General features: G+C 35.7%; 1 protein-coding gene across 1 annotated transcript in view; it reads right to left on the bottom strand.

Annotated features, from left to right (window-relative positions):
- VPS54 (VPS54 subunit of GARP complex) overlaps positions 1-17,015 on the bottom strand; it is a 70,681-nt gene that overhangs the window by 34,870 nt on the left and 18,796 nt on the right. The window contains exons 6-10 of the mRNA XM_072635416.1: positions 14,860-14,991; positions 9,711-10,096; positions 3,764-3,890; positions 1,649-1,756; positions 767-822 (exon numbers count right to left, since the gene is read on the bottom strand). Of these exons, the coding sequence (XP_072491517.1) occupies positions 767-822; positions 1,649-1,756; positions 3,764-3,890; positions 9,711-10,096; positions 14,860-14,991 (809 nt within the window). The remainder of the gene's footprint in view (positions 1-766; positions 823-1,648; positions 1,757-3,763; positions 3,891-9,710; positions 10,097-14,859; positions 14,992-17,015) is intronic.

The raw sequence follows: 17,015 nt of genomic DNA, 5'->3' as shown, positions 1-17,015 counted from the left end.
CTGGAAGAGATCATTTCCATTTGGAGTGAAGGATATTACAAAAGATTTCATGAAGGAGTTCACATTTGATTTAGACCCTGATCAAACTTCAAGAGATGGAGAAAAACCCTTTTCAGATTAGGGGTTATGGAATCAAAGGCTGAGAGGCAGGAGGGACAAGATGAGAACAGGCATTGTCCTGTGTGGCTGGGAGTAAATCACAGAAAGAAAAACTGTATGACGTAAGGCTGAAAGGATAAGTTGAAACCATATGAAAAGCCCATCAATTTTATTTGGTAGTCAATGGGAGCCAATGAAGATTTCTAACTAGGAAAATGACATGACCAGTAGTATGTTAGGAAGATGCCTCAGATAGCAGTGTGGCAAATGGATTGTAGAGACAAAAAGACCATTTAAGTGATAATTACAACAGCCCTGGTAAAAGATAATGTAGGACCTGATTAAAGCAGTATTAGTTGGAGTGGAAAGGATTATTACTATTCTTTTCTAAATTAGGATAAAACTGAATGAAAACATGGAAAAATGAAAAATACGTAGTGGGAACAAGTATTCAACAATTCAGAGTCATCTCCACACTAATCAATGGTATATAATTAAAAAGGTATGATTCTATAACTATGTGGTATACCTGAGAAACTAGCCTTTCTTAGTGTTCTGATAATTTCACAAATGTTACTTTAAACTATCTAGGAGTTACAATTTTTATTACTTACACTTAAGGCACTTAACATCCCCATCCCACCCCCAGATCTACATTTATACTTACTTCACAACAACTTCTGTGTCTATCTCTTCTATCTGTGAGACTGTATTAATCACACACTGAAAAATTTCAAAGTAAAAGATATCTGTTTATTTGTTTGTATGAAATTATATAACTCACTTTTACTGTATTACACAAATATTTCCTTCATTGGCATATGCAAGCATAAATATTCTTTTGAATAACCATCCAATAGTTATTAAAATTACTTAAACTAAAACTGCTTAAAATTGTTCAAGATTTTTAAAAAACAAGTTTACATAACAGTTTTACCACAGTATTAAAAGTCATGAAGTGGTTCAAGGAAACACAAGGTAATCGTAAGGGTTAAAATATAGCTACAAAACTTAGGTTAAAAAATTCTATCTGTCATAATACCCTTACTGGTAGTAAATGAGGTATTTCATTTGAGAGTTTATCTGAAGAATGGAAGTTTTAGACACTTAGTACTGCAGATATCCTACCACATTTTACTTATCATGATACAACCTCTGCACTGTGCCACTGTCACAATTATTAGCAACGGTTGGAAGATTTTGTAATCCTCAAAATACGGACTATAACTTGGGGAAAAATATGTTTACACATTGATAAGAATTTGGGAATTTTTTTTTTAAGTGAAGATGTTTCAGAAAATTTAAAGTGTAAGAATAACTGAATTTTTGTTCTCTTTATATAAGAACCCTATATTTTATGTTCAGTTCACTGATAGTTAGTTTTTCAGTAATGTATTTTATATTTCACAGATGGTAAACTCAGTCTTGGAAAGCTGGACTTAAAATAAAGAACAGGAATAACAAGTGAACTCACACATTGAATTGTCCAAATCCGTACTCAGTTCATTTCAAACATAAATAAAAATCTCTCAAAGAAAAAGGCCATTACCTGTTTAATGATATTCTTTGCTGTGATAATCATCTCTTCACCATAAATTTCTAAAAAATTTAGTTTTCTTTGTTTCAAAAGTCCAAATATAAGGGATACTAGTCTTTCCTATTAAAACAAGGAAAATGTTAATAATTCACATTTCAAAGTACTTAATGTATAAAAAATCAGCCTCATTCAAGAGTAGTAGTAATATTCAATAGCATGGATTTGACTACCTGGAGACCAGATCCCTAGTCAGCAAATGGTATTCCCTGCTAAGTCAGTGAAAAAAGAAAACAATTCTTAGCAATTCTGTCTTCCATTTTTTTAATGAATACCTTAATGTAGGTGAGTCCTACTGCACCAAAATGCTTCAACTGAGGCTGGCATGGCAAAGCAAAATCTGGCTGCTTTTAAGAATGGCTCTAAAATGCAACAAAAATCACAAATGCCATGGAACGGCTTTGGTTTTTTTTTTTTTTGCTGTCCAGATCTGAATATACCAATTCACTAGATATACCCTTATCTTTCTTTCCACATATCATATTTTTAATAATTATGCAACATTTTTCATGTCATACACAAAAATATCTCATTTGCTTGACAGTATCAAAGAAAGTATTCCACATAAGAGATTTTCCCAAATAAATGAATAAATAAAATAAAGCATTTTTAAAATGCTAATGATTCTGGAAAAAAATCTAACTGAAACATAGTCTAAAATTTCTTTGGAGTGGATAGAGCCCTGGGCCTACAGTTCAAATCTGGCCTCAAGTCACTTAGCAGCTGTTTGACCCTGGGCAAGTCATTTAACTTCTATTTGCCTCAGTTTCTTCAACTGTAAAATGTGAATAATACCAGCACCTACCTTTCAGGGTTCTGTGAGGATCAAATGAGATATTATTTATAAAGTACTTAGCACAGTGCCTGATATACCGCAGGCACTATATAAATGTTTATACATTCCTTCCTTACTTAAAGCATACTGAATATAATGTAATGGAATAGCAATTATGAATATAAATTCAGTGTCACCCTCAAGGATTAGTAAGTACATAGGGCTAAATCATCCTACTCTAACTGGCCACAGAATCTCATCCTTTCTGTTTTTTCTCTTCCTTTCCACTCTCCCACACTCTACTATTACCTTTCACGGCTATCTGTGTACTCTGTTTCTCTTCTAATTTACTTTTTCTACTTTGCGATAGGCTGAGAAACCCAATAACTAAACTTATTATTGTCTTGAAGAAGAGTAAAGACTTTGAGCGAAGGACTAAAGGACTCTCTTTTTGATTAATAGATGAATTCTGAGACATCTAGTATGGCTGGTGAGGTCTTTTTTTTCCCTTGGTAGCTTTTTGCCTGATTCTCACTGATATTCCAAATAGTAAAGGCTGCAGGACTCATACCTTGTACTAAGAATCAAATCAAATAAGGTATATAAAGGTCTTAATAATGGTAATGCACTACATGACTATATAGCAAGTATTACAATTACTCTTCAAAGGGCTGTTGATGAGTGTGCCTAAGTATATATAAAAAGGATTGCTATTAGGAATGAAGTAACATGATAACAAATTCCTTATATTTATGGAGTATAGTTCATTTTTTGAAGCATTGTCAAGTATACGAAATTAACTGACCCTCATCATCTATAAAGATTAGAGACAACATGACACAGTGAAGAGAGGTGGGACCTCAACATAAGGACCACTTGGGTTCAAGTACCACCTCTGATCTGTACTAGCTATGTTTCCTACGAAAAAGTCACTTAGCTTCTTAGTACTCCAAAAAACTCTTAAAGCCTTCTCTGACAGTTTCCTTAGCTTTTACACCAAGGAAATTACAGGTCTGGTCAAAAAAGAATCTATAGACGTAGCTGACATCATTTCCCCAATTTTACAGATGAAAAAATTCAATTAGAGAGGTTAAGTGATTTGTCTGAGATCACACAGCTAGTCAGTAACAAAACTGTGATTATAATTTTCTAGCTTATGAACTTTGATACAGTAAAAAAGAATTAAGCACAGACAAGATTTTTGCTTGACTTATTTTGGAAGAAATGTGTTAAAAGCAAGGGAACTGTTAATGAACAAAGACTTTAATTTTTCTTCTATAATTCAAAATACATACCTCTTCTAAAATTTGACAGTCATCTTCCAGTGGTCTATTTAAATCACTATGAGAATAAGTAGAAAATTCTGCAATCATCATTTTATCTATTAGTTTTTCTAATTCACAAAGTTGTGATCCTAGGTGCCTATAAAAAAACCACAAAGATATTACCTAAATATTCATTAAAACCTAAAAATGCATTTTAAGATCTAAAAATAATAAGCAAAACTTTATCAACATAAAGTTTTTTCAATTTAATTTTGCAAACAAGTAAAAAAAATTGTATCTATTATATATATACTATATACTAGGCACTTGAGATTCAAAAACAAAGCATTCACAATCTCAAAAAGCTTATACTCTACTTTGGTGGAAGGTGCAGCACATGTACACAGATGAATAAATACAAAGTAATCTAAATCAGGAAAGGCTTTGTGTAGGAGGTGCCAAGTGGGATGGGTTTTGAAGAAAACTAAGGACTAATAGGCATGGAAAACTTCAGGCAAAGTCAAAAAAATGACATGAAAAATCAAATCAGGTCAGTTTTCCAGAAACATCAAGTATGTGAAGAAGAGTAATATAAAATAAATCTAAAAAACAACATTAAAGTCAGATTGTGGAAGCCTTTAAGGCCAAGCTGAAGAGTATGGATTTTATCCTAGAGGTAACAGGGAACTATTGAAGTTCTTGAGCAGTAATTGCCATGGTCAGATCTATGTCTTAAAAAAATTAGCCAGATGTGTAGAAGATAGTGTAGAGCAGGGAAAGACTTGAATGGAAGTAGGAGGAACAATTAAAAGTCTACATTACAGTAGCTTAGGGATAAAGTATCAAGGCAGTGGCCAGAAGGAGACGGATAAGAGATATTTATGTGTTAGTATCCTAAGACTTGGTATTTGGTTGGTTATGGAAGGCAAGTCATCAAAGATGACTCCAACGTGGCTGACTGGAAAAGACAGAAAGAGAAAGTTTGGAGGAAGGGTGAATTTAGGAGGAGCAAAAGTGAGTTATGTTTTAGATACCTCTGGTTTGAGATATCAAATGGCTATCCAAATAGACATGTCCAGCTGGCAGCTAGAAATAAGAGAATGAAAATGAGAAAAATGATGAAGGAGGCAATTTCCTAGAAGAAAACATGAGGGGACAGGATCAAGAGCACAAAAAGAGCTAAAGATACAGTGAAGTTGTGAACCTAACGGGAAGAATTCCTTAAGAAAAAAGAAAAGAAAAAGAAAATTTAGAAGAAAAGAATATTGAGGAGGAAAGATGAGTTTGGTTCTTGATTATGCCAAGTTTGAAATACCACCTAAACCTACTTGTAAACAGGGAAGTCTAGAAGGCAGTTAGTTGGTGATGTTGGACTAGATGCACAAATTTGGGAATTATCTGCTTAGAAATGGCAGGTGAACCTAGAAGAGCTGATCATGAATCAACAAATGAGCATTTATTTATTATCTGTTACGTGCCACCACTTTGCTAGATATTGGGGATATAAAGATAAGAATGAATAGCCCCTTTCCTCAAAAAAGTTTATGGGGCAGGGAGAGGGTACAGCATGCCTACATATAAGTAAATACACTATTTGTATGTGTATATATGTATAAATATGTCTACATTCATGTATATAGACATAAAACACATACATATACACTTTGTATCCAATATATAACGGATTCAAAGGAAGAATGTGAAGACACGGTGTAGAGATAGAAGAGAGCTAAAACAGAAGACAGTTTTGAGTGATAAGACATGAATTATAATTTAGGAAAAGAGACTAGGAAGACAAAAAGGTCACAGAAGCAAGGCAAGAGAGTGTATCTGTGAAGAGAAAGATAATCAAGTGTCAAAAGCAGAGAGGTCACAAAGAAGGATAAGGACTGAGAAAAAGCTATCAAGATTTATTGGTTGATATAATCTAGCAGCCAGACTAGGTCCCTTGTCCCACAGAATGAAGGAAGGACACAAAGGTCTTCTTTATCTGGCTTATTAATGATCCGGACTACTTAAAATGGGCTTGGAGTTTATTTACTTTTGGTTAATATATATCAAAAAGTTCTATCTCCCTTTGCTCCCTTAAGTGTAAAATCTGGCTAACCCTAAAAAGCAGGCCGGAGTTCTGAGCTATAGTCCTGCCACTTGGGTATTTGGCAAAGTGGATCAACAAATACATTCCCTATTATATTTGTGTATTTTTTTCCTACTATTAATAAACTTTTCCCTACGATTTCATCAGTATGATGACCTTCCAATGGAGACTGATGCAATTTGGCAACTTCTCTGAAATCTAGTCTTAAAAAGTGAGCTAAGAGCACTGGGAGATTAAGAGATTGGAAATAGTATAAGGTAGAAGTCCAGGACCTTCCTGCCCCTCAATGCTGGCCTACAGCTAACCTAACACCAAGCACCAGAATGTGGGACACTATATCTGCTCCCTAAGGTCCCAAACTGGGTTAACTTGGAAGTTGAGGGGGCCTCTGGTTACCTTGGAGGAAGCAATTTCAGTATTTAGTCAAGTGGTAGGTTGCAGAGTATAAAGGGTTCAGAGATGAGGAAATGGAGTACTAAATGCTGATAAATCCGTTTTCCAGTCTGGGTTATAAAAAAGAATGGGGATCTAGATAGAGAATGGTATCTTTACTGAATGACAGGTCAGAATGAAGGAGCTTTTGAGGTAGAAGGCAGGGATTAGGATGGTTGAGACCTGGAAATTTCTGTAAGCTACAGGGAAAGAATTAGTGAATAATTAGAGACTTAAGATGAAAGGAAATAACTGAGGAGGCAAATTTCTGGGACTAATGGGACAGAGAGAAGTGGAAAGGGGTACAATAAGAGCACAAATGAAGAAGTTGGCCTCAGCCAGAAGAGCTATCTTTTCTTCAGATTGAAGCACATAAGGAGAGAATGAAGGATGACCTGAGTTTTAAAATATGTCCCTCACAGCAGATGTCCTTTGTTTTTCTCTTTTTTCCTCTCCACTGGAGCCAACTTGGAACTTCTACTTAACAAAGTGAGATGATTTTATTTCTTATCATGAATATATATTCATCTTGAAGCATATTACTTCCAGTTAATAAATGTTTGAAAGAGAGTGGAAAATGTTATCATACCACCAATAAATCATTTGAATGGTCTGTTAAATTTCTTTCCCAATTAATGGCAAGAGAGACAGAGATGGGGTGGAGGATGGGGAGGGGTGGTGTTTGGTCACATTGATAATAATATTGCTCCTTGCAGCATGTGGGAAAAATATGCTAAAATGATGTTTTGCTCTACACTTATCAAAAGATAATACTGTTTCTACAATGTAGACATGTGAACCCACTTCCATATCATTATATTCTAAAAATCCATACCTACTCAGAGACTTGCAGCACTCAATCTAACACCTTTGGAAGAACAAAAGTTTGAAACAAACTAGAAAATTTTGTTAATTTAAGTCAATCAATGAGGAAAAATTCGTTAAGATCTCTGTGGTAAAAACACTATTCTAACCTTTGGAAATTGTTTACCTTCCAATGGAGGAGACCACACAAATAAACAGATGCAGATAAGATACGTACAGCATAAATGGAGGACAGTCTTAGAGAGGAAGGCACTAGTGGCTAAGAGGATAAGAAAAGGCATTCTGCAGAGAAGGTGGTAAATGAACTCAGTCTTGAAGGAAGTCAGGGATTTAAAAGAAAGAGGGGTGAGGGGAGAGAGAATTCACAGCCCAGAGGACAGCCACAGCAAGGATATGGGTATAGATAAGAACATCGAGTCTAAGGAACGACAAGTAGTCCAGTATGGCTGGACCAAAGAATATGTGGAGAGAGGGGAGTAAGTGCAGGCCTTCATCAGCATTCTGGCTGGTCTCCACGTCTCAAGTCTCTCCCCAGTCTAGTCTATACTCCACTCAGCTGCAAAAGTTATCTTCCTAAAGGGAGGTCTGATCATGTCACACATAACAAACACAGGTCTATTACGTCTAGGAGCAAATGGAAAATCTTGTTTTAAGTCCTTTACAAAATAGCCCCTTTCTGTTTCCAATATTCTACTTTACTACCTTCAATATACTACAACCCAAGAAATACTGACCTTCTTGCTATTACTTACATACAATACGCTATCTCCAGACTCCAGGTCTTTAACTGTCTGTCCCCCAAGCATGGACTGCTCTCCCTCTTCACCTCTGCTTCCCAGTTTTCCTTAAGACTCAGTTCAAATCTCAACTTCTACAAGAAGTTTTTCTTAATCTACTACCCCACTACACTACACTATATATATATATATATATATATATACACACACACAGAGAGAGAGAGTGTATGTGTGTGTGTGTGTGTGTGTGTGTGTGTGTAGGGACAGTGTTTTTGCCTTTTTTGTATTCCCAGTCTTTAGTATAGAAATTAATAAATGCATATGAACTAACTATAAATACATGAGCGAGCATATGCACGTGTATTTATACATAAATATACAGTGATGTGAGACTTACTTGAGACAAGCAGTAATTTTCATATGGTTTTGATTTGTGAAGGCAATGATTATGCACTTGTACTTCTACTGCATCTAGGCTAATTCAGACTATATGACCATATGAAATTGGACTAAGTGGTTTCTGTATATTTAGCTAGTTCTTTGTCAGCTAAGCGATAGATTTTATGCCATACATACATTTCATTACTCTCCTTTGTTGTGTTTTTAAAAATTCTGTGATTTTTAATATGGATATTATTCCAAGGAGATAAAACTATAGCTCTTAAAGAGTATACATCAATGAAACTGCAAATACAGTAGTTGTTGGTGTGAGGAAGTCATATTCCAAGCATGGAAGCCCTCAACAAAATGGCATCAGTCAAACTAAAGAGCAAAGGAAAGTAGCTGAAAATGAAAATGAAAAACACACCAATAATTAACAAATCAGTGCTTCAAAACAGCCTCGCTGATACTTTTGAATACAGGCAAAAACCTTCGGACAGCTCTGGCAGCTAGGAGGGCTATTACTGATTACTCTACAATGCAGTACAGTCTCCTTGAAGTTGAAGTAATGCTAATAAATTCTATTTGCATCTAATTTATTATGCCAGGTTTGGAATGCAATTTCTTTTTACCATACAAGGGTTTACATTTGAATATATGAAGTCAACTTTGGTGGACTGAAATGGGTTAAACTTGGTTGAAATGGTTTGAAAGAACCAAAACCTTATATTCTTAAAGTATTTTCAAATGATTCAAAAGAATATTCAAAGAATTACTCTTTAATTATTCTCAAAAGAAAAACCCTAGAATAGGATTTCACACTTACTTAGCTAGTATCAAGTATTCATCAAAGTCCTGTTTTCATTTCCAATAAAGAGTTATGAGAGGCACATGGACAGAGGGCTAATCTCAGAATAAGGAAAACCTGACCTTAACTTCTCAGAACTCTAACAACTCTCTAAGACACTAAGTTTCTACATCAGTAGAAGGAATTTCTACCCTGAGAGTTCCCTATATTAATGAAATCTTTAGTACAGATTTTTAAAAATACTATACTAGTACAAACCTAGGTCAACATATAGTAACTGAGCCATGCCTAGCTCAATGAGGCAGGTTTGGGTTTGTTGTTTTTTTTCTCCCAAACTTATCAAATTGTTATCTTAAAATCAGTTGAGCAAACAGGATTTTTAAAGGGCTTTCATTATCTTTAAACTGTTTTCAAGTCACAGAAAAAAAATAAACTGCTGAAGTTACAAGCAGGCAGCTACAAATATTAATTTCTTCAATTAGGATTGTTTTATGCCTTTATCCAAATGTCCCCATAATATACACAGTTTTTTATCTTGTTACTACAACTACTATTATAACATTAAAAACTTGAAAACACCACTAAATACCAGGAAAGGGCAAGCTTCCCCCCCTTAATTACAAACATATTCTAAATGTTTCAAGTGGACATTTTAATACATGCCAAGTATGACGTAATACTTTACTGAGTACATACCGGAAACTATGGATGCCCTGAAGTTCCTGCTGTAGAACCTCTTGGGTTGTTGCTATTAAGTCCAAGGCTCCAACATATTCAGAAGTGGATAACAACACCTGTACTGTAGGCTGAGTCTGGTGCACAGTGGCCATTAACTTCAATTTATTGTACACTTTTACACAGTTATTTCTGGTAAGTGCCAGTCTTAAAATGTGCAGAGATCCTTCACACATTACTTTATCAATCTGTGCAATTTTATCTCGAAGCATTTTTACAGCCTGGGAAGTTTTCTTGAGGTAGTCCTGCAATTCGTGCTGAGAGGTCATTGCATGAAAAAATGCTTCTGAACGTAGAGAGATCTGATGAGCAATGTTTACTTCCACAATATCCAGATAATGGCTCAGCTTAAGAATGGAGGGAAAAAAAATCATATGCTGTTATAATCAATCAAGTACAAGTTTTCCTAATGTGTGCATTTCTTGCAAGCCAAAATAAATACAGAAGCCACAACAATCACATGGCCAGATCTGAAAGAGTACTGGATCAGGTAATCTCCCAACTGTAGCAGCCTTTATGTGAAACAAACAAAAAAAAATTCATTAGGTCAAGAAAAAGAAGCTGTGCTCTTACTGACTTCACCTCTATCACCCCTAGCATCTTGTACCCACAATGCCCCTGAAGCCGTTCCTTCTACAGCCACCAACCATCACTGCCAAATCCAATACTTTCGGTTACATGCAACAGAACTGATCATCTCCTGCATTTGGCTTCAGGAATAGTGCTCAGAACTGGTTATCTCCTACCTCTGCTTACTTCTTTTTTGATATCCACTGTCTCCTCCTCTTACTCTTCTTCCAGTGTGAATGCCCTCCAAGGTTTTGTCCTCTACTCTTGTCTGCCTACACTTTCTTCTTTAATAATCTCACCCAATTACACAGCGTTAATACTACCACTGTGAAAATGATTGCCAAATCTCTACCTCCAAACTGGAACTCTCCATTGAGGGTCCTCCCAAAAGAGAGAAAAGAGAGCTGCTTTCTCAGTTAAATATGAGAAGGGATCTGTGCTTTGCCCCATGTTCTTTAATATTTTTATCAACACTTTGGATGAAGGCATAGATGGCATGCTTGTGAAACCTGCAGATGACACAAAGCCAACACATTAAAGGGCAGTCCACATTCATTAAGTTCTTGACAAGCTAGAATGCAGAGCAGAATCTAATAAGATGATATTTAGTAGAGGGAAACACATAATCTTGGGAAAAAAATGAATTCTACAAGTACAAGATGAGGGAAGGATAACAAGAAAGCAATTAAGCTAAAAACAATCCAGAATTTTCAGGGAACAGCAAGTACAAGTCAAATGGGAGAAGCAGGAACCAAGAAAACTAAAGAAATTTTGGGCTGAATTACAAGAGGTACCCATTTCTAGGATGCGGGAGATGACAACGCTGCTGCATTTATTCTGTCCTAGTCAGATCACATCAGTTTCATTTTAGAAAGAACACCAGTAAGCTGGTGATCATCCAGGACAGAGTGACCAAGATGTAAGACTTTGAAGATCGTGGGGACACTTAGTCTGGAGAAAACAAAAATCAGGGAAAACAGGGCAGCTGTCCAACAAGGGTTTAAAAGGCTCAGATGTGGACACAATAATATTATCAATAACCATCACATTTATATAGTGATTTAAGATGTGCAAACTCCTTTCTATGCACTATCTCATTTGCAACCCTCTAAGGTAGTTTCTTATTATCCCCACTTTATAGACGAGGAAACTCTGCCTCAAAAATATTAAATGAGTCAATGGTCACTAATGAATGTCATAGGCAGGATTTAAACCCAGGTGTCTCCTGACTAACACACTTCTACTATATATCATACTGCCTCCTGTAGCCTTATCATACCTGACCTCACTGGGCAGGAGCAGGAGCAAACTGTGCAGCTTGCAACAGAGCAAACATAGGTCTGATGCAAGGAAAAAGTTCCCAAGGATTAGAGCTCTCCAGAAGGGAAATGAACTGTCCTGGGAGAAGGTGGGCTTCCCTGCACTAGAGGTTTTCAAGCAAAGGCTAATCATTTACTGAGGTATTATCATTCAAGAACAAGGTGAGTCAGACTGCCTTGGAAGTCTTCTCCAACTCAGATTCTGTGATTTACCATTCAGCAGATGAGAATTATTAATGGTACAGCAGAAGGGTTTCCATTTATGGAGAAAGTGGATTTTTCTATATTGAGAGGGTACATACTAAATTTGAGGCTATTCTCTATGGTGGACTATGGATTTTGTTAGAACAGACAACCTTGAAGTTCCAAAAGCTGAGAAATACAAAAATTACCTTGCAACCGGACCATAAGAGGAATAAATCAATCATGAACATGGAAGAAGGGGCAAAGACCACAACAGAAATGACTCCTGGATCGAACTATTCAGCCCACTGAAATCCCTCCCTTCCTTCGAGACCACGTTTAGGCCCTACTTCCTCCACAAAACCTTTGCTAGTCCTCCTCACAAACATCACCACCTAGAAGTGACCTTTCTTTCTACTGACTATCTTGTCTCTTTTGACCTTCCTTACACAATTATCACATTCCAAATGATATTACTTACATATGTATCTTACACCCCTCACCAGAACTATGCTCTTGAAGTCGGTATTATCAGGGCTTTGCACGTGGTAACATTTAAACATCCAATGAATTGAGTTCTCCAGTTCCAAAGGACATAGCATTACCACCACCTGTGTGACTTTCAAACATCACTTAACCTCCCTAGGCCTCAGTTTCCTCATCTGTAAAATCAGAGGGTTGGACTAACCTGAGATTCCTGCCAGCTCTAGATCTACGATCCTGAGAGGGGGAGACACAAATCCTTTTATGATCCTCCTGTCTCAATTACATCTTAACAACACCAGTCCAGTTACAAGTGTATATAGAATATTTTTAACGAAACAACAAGCTCTTCCTTAGAGATCACTTAGATCAGAAAGAATTCTCTGTTCTTTCAATTAATTTTATTCTCAGTCTGCTCAAATTCTGTCTCATTTTCAACTCTAGATTTTAAAATCTTTATAATAAAAAAGCCCCCAAAGCCAATTTACATGATATTTTATTTCAAACACAATCAAACTTTAATTACTAATTTTGCAAAACCAAATAAATTCTAATTTCCAAAAGCAAGAACACTTCAATGTTTCCTATTTCCTAACCATACATATTCCTTAAATATAAGATAATCCTATATATGCCATTCTTGTTCACAACTAGTTGCTTAAACCTTTCCCTCAATACTGAGGCAATCCTGAGCCTACTTAAAGACACACCACTTTTAAGAAATGGAAATGGCACCTACCCCAATAAATACCTCCTAAATTAGAATTTATAAATTTTCCCCATATAAGTTAAAATGTTTAGATACGATTTCCTATTTTCTTTCAGAGATGTTTAAAAATTAGTTCCTTAAGAAAAATTTAAAGGGGATTTTATCTTTCCTTTGGAGAGTTCAAGGGTGGGAAAGTAGCTTGAATCATTCCAGAAAATCACAAATCTCTATGGATCTTTGTTTCCTTATCTGTAACATGAAGAGGCTGGAAAAGATCTCTAAAATTCCTTCCATCTTTAAATCCACACTTTAAAATAAATGCATAGCAAATGAACAAGTGGTTTTTTCCTTAATACTATTTTATTTTTTCCAGTTACATGTAAAGATAGTTTTCAACATTCATTTTTATAAAATTTTGAGTTCCAAATTTTTATCCCTTCCTTCCCTCTCCATCCCCCCCAAGACAGCAAGCAATCTAATATAGGTTATACATGTACAATCATGTTAAACATATTTAAAGGAACTAGTCTTTTTCAAAGTAGGATTGCTGGTAAAGGGAAGGCAAGCTCTTTATTGTGGTCTATGAGAAAAGGGATATTCTCTGATCCTTTCCCCCTTTTTTCCTAATAAAAGTTATTCATTGTTGAGGACTCAGACATACTCAGGAGCTTCTCAGGGTTAGGCTTTCAGTTTGCCATAAGGTGTCACTAGCGAGTAAAGCAAAGCATTTTCTTCACAGATAAGCAATCACTATCTGACACTGTATGAATGTTCTCACCCTGAGTCAGAGAGAAGGAACAGAGACCAAACACAGACCAAACACTGATGTCTTTTATAGTCTGATCAAACTGTGGATCTTTAATTTCTATTACAATTTTAAAGGACATGTACTCTGGAAATAATGAACATGAATTTGAAGTGAAACATCCAAACCTCAAATGCCAATTTTAACTACTTAATAATTTATGGTACAAATTATTGTATGCAGATGTCTACCCATATTTACTCAACAAGTTTTAAAGAAAAGATGCTGGTCAATAAAACTGAGTACAAAATAGGCTGAAATTAAATTACTGTACTTTGTTTTTAACAACAAAAAGTTTTATTTCAAAACAATCACTTTTGTGAACTAAACAGGAAAATATTTATGACAGATTACAAACTGTCATTTCATGGTTTAATGAGACATTTATGAAAAATAAAATCTTTAATAAGACTAACACACTTCTATAGCGATTTAAGTTTATCAAGCATTTTCCTCACAATTCCAAGGCAGGAGGTATAAGTATTACTGTCCTCATTTTACCAATGAAGAAAATAAGGCTCAGAAGATGAAATGATTTGCCCAAAGTAAAAAAAAAAAAAATTTCAAGATTCCAACCCAGGTTTTCTGACTCAACTATTTTTATTATACTACATTGCCTCCTAGCAACTTAAAGAAGGTAATGAGCCAAAATTCTCCATTTCACTTGTCATTTTAAATGACTGCATAAGTAAAATTCTAAGCTGTTATTTTTGCTCATAGTAAAAACAGCAATGCTATGTAACATATAGCTTCAAATGAAAATTCTCTTAAATATGAGAGGAAAGAGTCTTGAACAACAAATTTTCCTCCTTCTTCCACCAATAATTTGAAAACCCCCTTACAGAGGAGAAAGGATTTTATTGTTTTCTTAGTCAAAGTTTGTAGGCTTAATAATTACCAACAGTGAGGTTAAAACATTAAAAGAAATTCTTAAAACTAAGTAATTATTTTCTTACAAAGAAATGATACCACTTCTTAAAAATGGAATTTTCTATATGACTTTCAAAAGTCACAGTGAATAATCTCAAGATGAGAATTCACCTTTTCTTGAAGCAACTTTGAGGATGCTGCATCACGATTTCCTTTTCCCCCAGCAGTATTAAAGTGAGACCATGGTAAAACAGAATTAAATGTTAAGGGATCTTCCAAGGCAAAATCTTGTTTCAAAAAAATCTAAAAGAAAAAAAAATTATCTCAATCACTCAAAAGCACTTTGTCATATCCCTTCAAGCATTCATAAGACTATGAGTAATTAATCTATAAAATACTACATGTGAATAGCATAAGCAAATTAAAAGAAATGTGTGATTTCTTTTAAGATTCCAAATAACTAATATATATTATCTAATCAAACCAGCTTGACCTGAGGCAGTGAAATGGACAGGATCACACACTCTCTCTATTGGAGGGCAATGTGGAAGTCTGGGTTCCCTGATCTTTCTTTAGTCTTTCCTCTCACATCACTCCTAGAGAATGCTCTTATCTGCTAGGTAGGGAAGTACTCAGAAAGCAAGAATAGTTATCTGTATCCAAAGGACAAACGACATCCTTGAAAAGAAATAATGAAATTCCCAACTGCCTTTTGGCTATCTCTACTTAGATGTCCTGCTGGCACCCCAAAGTTAAATTAAACTCATCTTTTCTTTCATTCATTCAATAAGTACAACTCAGCATCTCTTATGTACAAGGTATTGTGGTAGGTCCTCAGGATTAAAAAAAACAAAAACTAAATCATTCTTGACCAGAGTGAGCTGGAAGGAAACTATACTGGTAAGTCAAAAAAACCACATATAACACAAACACAAAAGATTTTTTGTTTTTGGTCAAGGAAGGCACTAACCACTGAGGGGAATCAAGAAAGGTATCCTGTGAAAACTGACAATTGAGCTAAGCTTTGGAAGGAGCTAGGGATTTACGTAGGGTGGAGGTAAAGGGTAGAGGGCATTTTAGACATACAAGGAAAGAGCTTGTACAAAGCCACAGAGGCAGATAAAATATCATGTATGGAATACCATGAATATAAAACAAGTAGGTTAGTAGGACAAAAACAGTATATGAGAAGAGGAATAATGTTAAGTATGGAAAGATAAATTGCAGACAGTTTGTGAGGGCTTTGGATGCCCTACATAGGTGTGTTTTATATATAACAGGGAGTTTTGCTTCAACGTTTCTTCATCAGGGAAATAACATAGATCTCTGCTTTAAGACTACCAATTTGGAAGCTACATGGAGGACAGATCAGAAAGGGGAGAGATATGAAGCAGAAAGATTAATTGGGCTGCTACTGTAATAGTTCACTAGAGTGGGGGCCGTGTGAGTAGAGAGCAAAGGATTGACATGAAAATGCTGTGACAATGCATAGGATGTGAGGGTCAGCTGAAGATGACACTGAGGGTTACAAACCAGAGTGACTAGAAGGATAACAGTGCAATTGAAAAAAAAAAAACAAAACGTTTACGTTTTAAGTTAAGAAGAGTGCATTTGAGAGCGAGTGGTCAGATAATGAATTCTGTTTTGGATGAATGCCATCTAGTTGAAGATGTCCCATTGGCGTATGTGGGAGTCTCCACAGGGAGGTGAAAACTGAAGTCACCAAGTGAAAAGACATGGTGGGGAAAAAAAGGAAGCAGACCTAATACAGACCCTTAAGGGACATATGTAGGGGGTCAGAACATATCTATTTCCATTTTGACCACTCTAGTTCAGATTCTCATTGTCTCTTTCCTGACCTTCTGTGGTAACATCCTTATTATACTTCCTACCTCAAGTCTCTGTCCTCTCCAATTCATCCTTTACACACTTTCTGAGTAATCTTCCTAATGGACTTTTCTAATCATATCACTCCTCTATTCCGAAGTATTCAGTGGCTATTTACAAAATAAAATAAGAACTTCTTACCTTAGTATTAAAGGTCCTTTACAATCTGATTCTACTCTACAATCTACTCCCTCTTCCTATTACTCTATATTCCTGCTAAACTGGACCTACTTCTTCCCAGGTTTTCATTCTATCTCTTCTCCCAAGCAAAACAGGCGTTTGCTCAAGTCCTGAATTGACTTCTCCTAGAAGCCCACCTCACCTCTACACAACGAAATCTTTCCCTTCCTTCAAGGTCCAACACAGGTACCACCTTCTTTAGTGAAGCCTTTCCTGACTCCTCTAACCTGAACCATTACCAAATGAAAATTATCCCTACC

This window comes from Notamacropus eugenii, chromosome 1, assembly GCF_028372415.1.
Source record: "Notamacropus eugenii isolate mMacEug1 chromosome 1, mMacEug1.pri_v2, whole genome shotgun sequence".
Taxonomy (NCBI): Eukaryota; Metazoa; Chordata; class Mammalia; order Diprotodontia; family Macropodidae; genus Notamacropus; species Notamacropus eugenii.
This window is presented reverse-complemented; position numbering and strand designations above follow the sequence as displayed.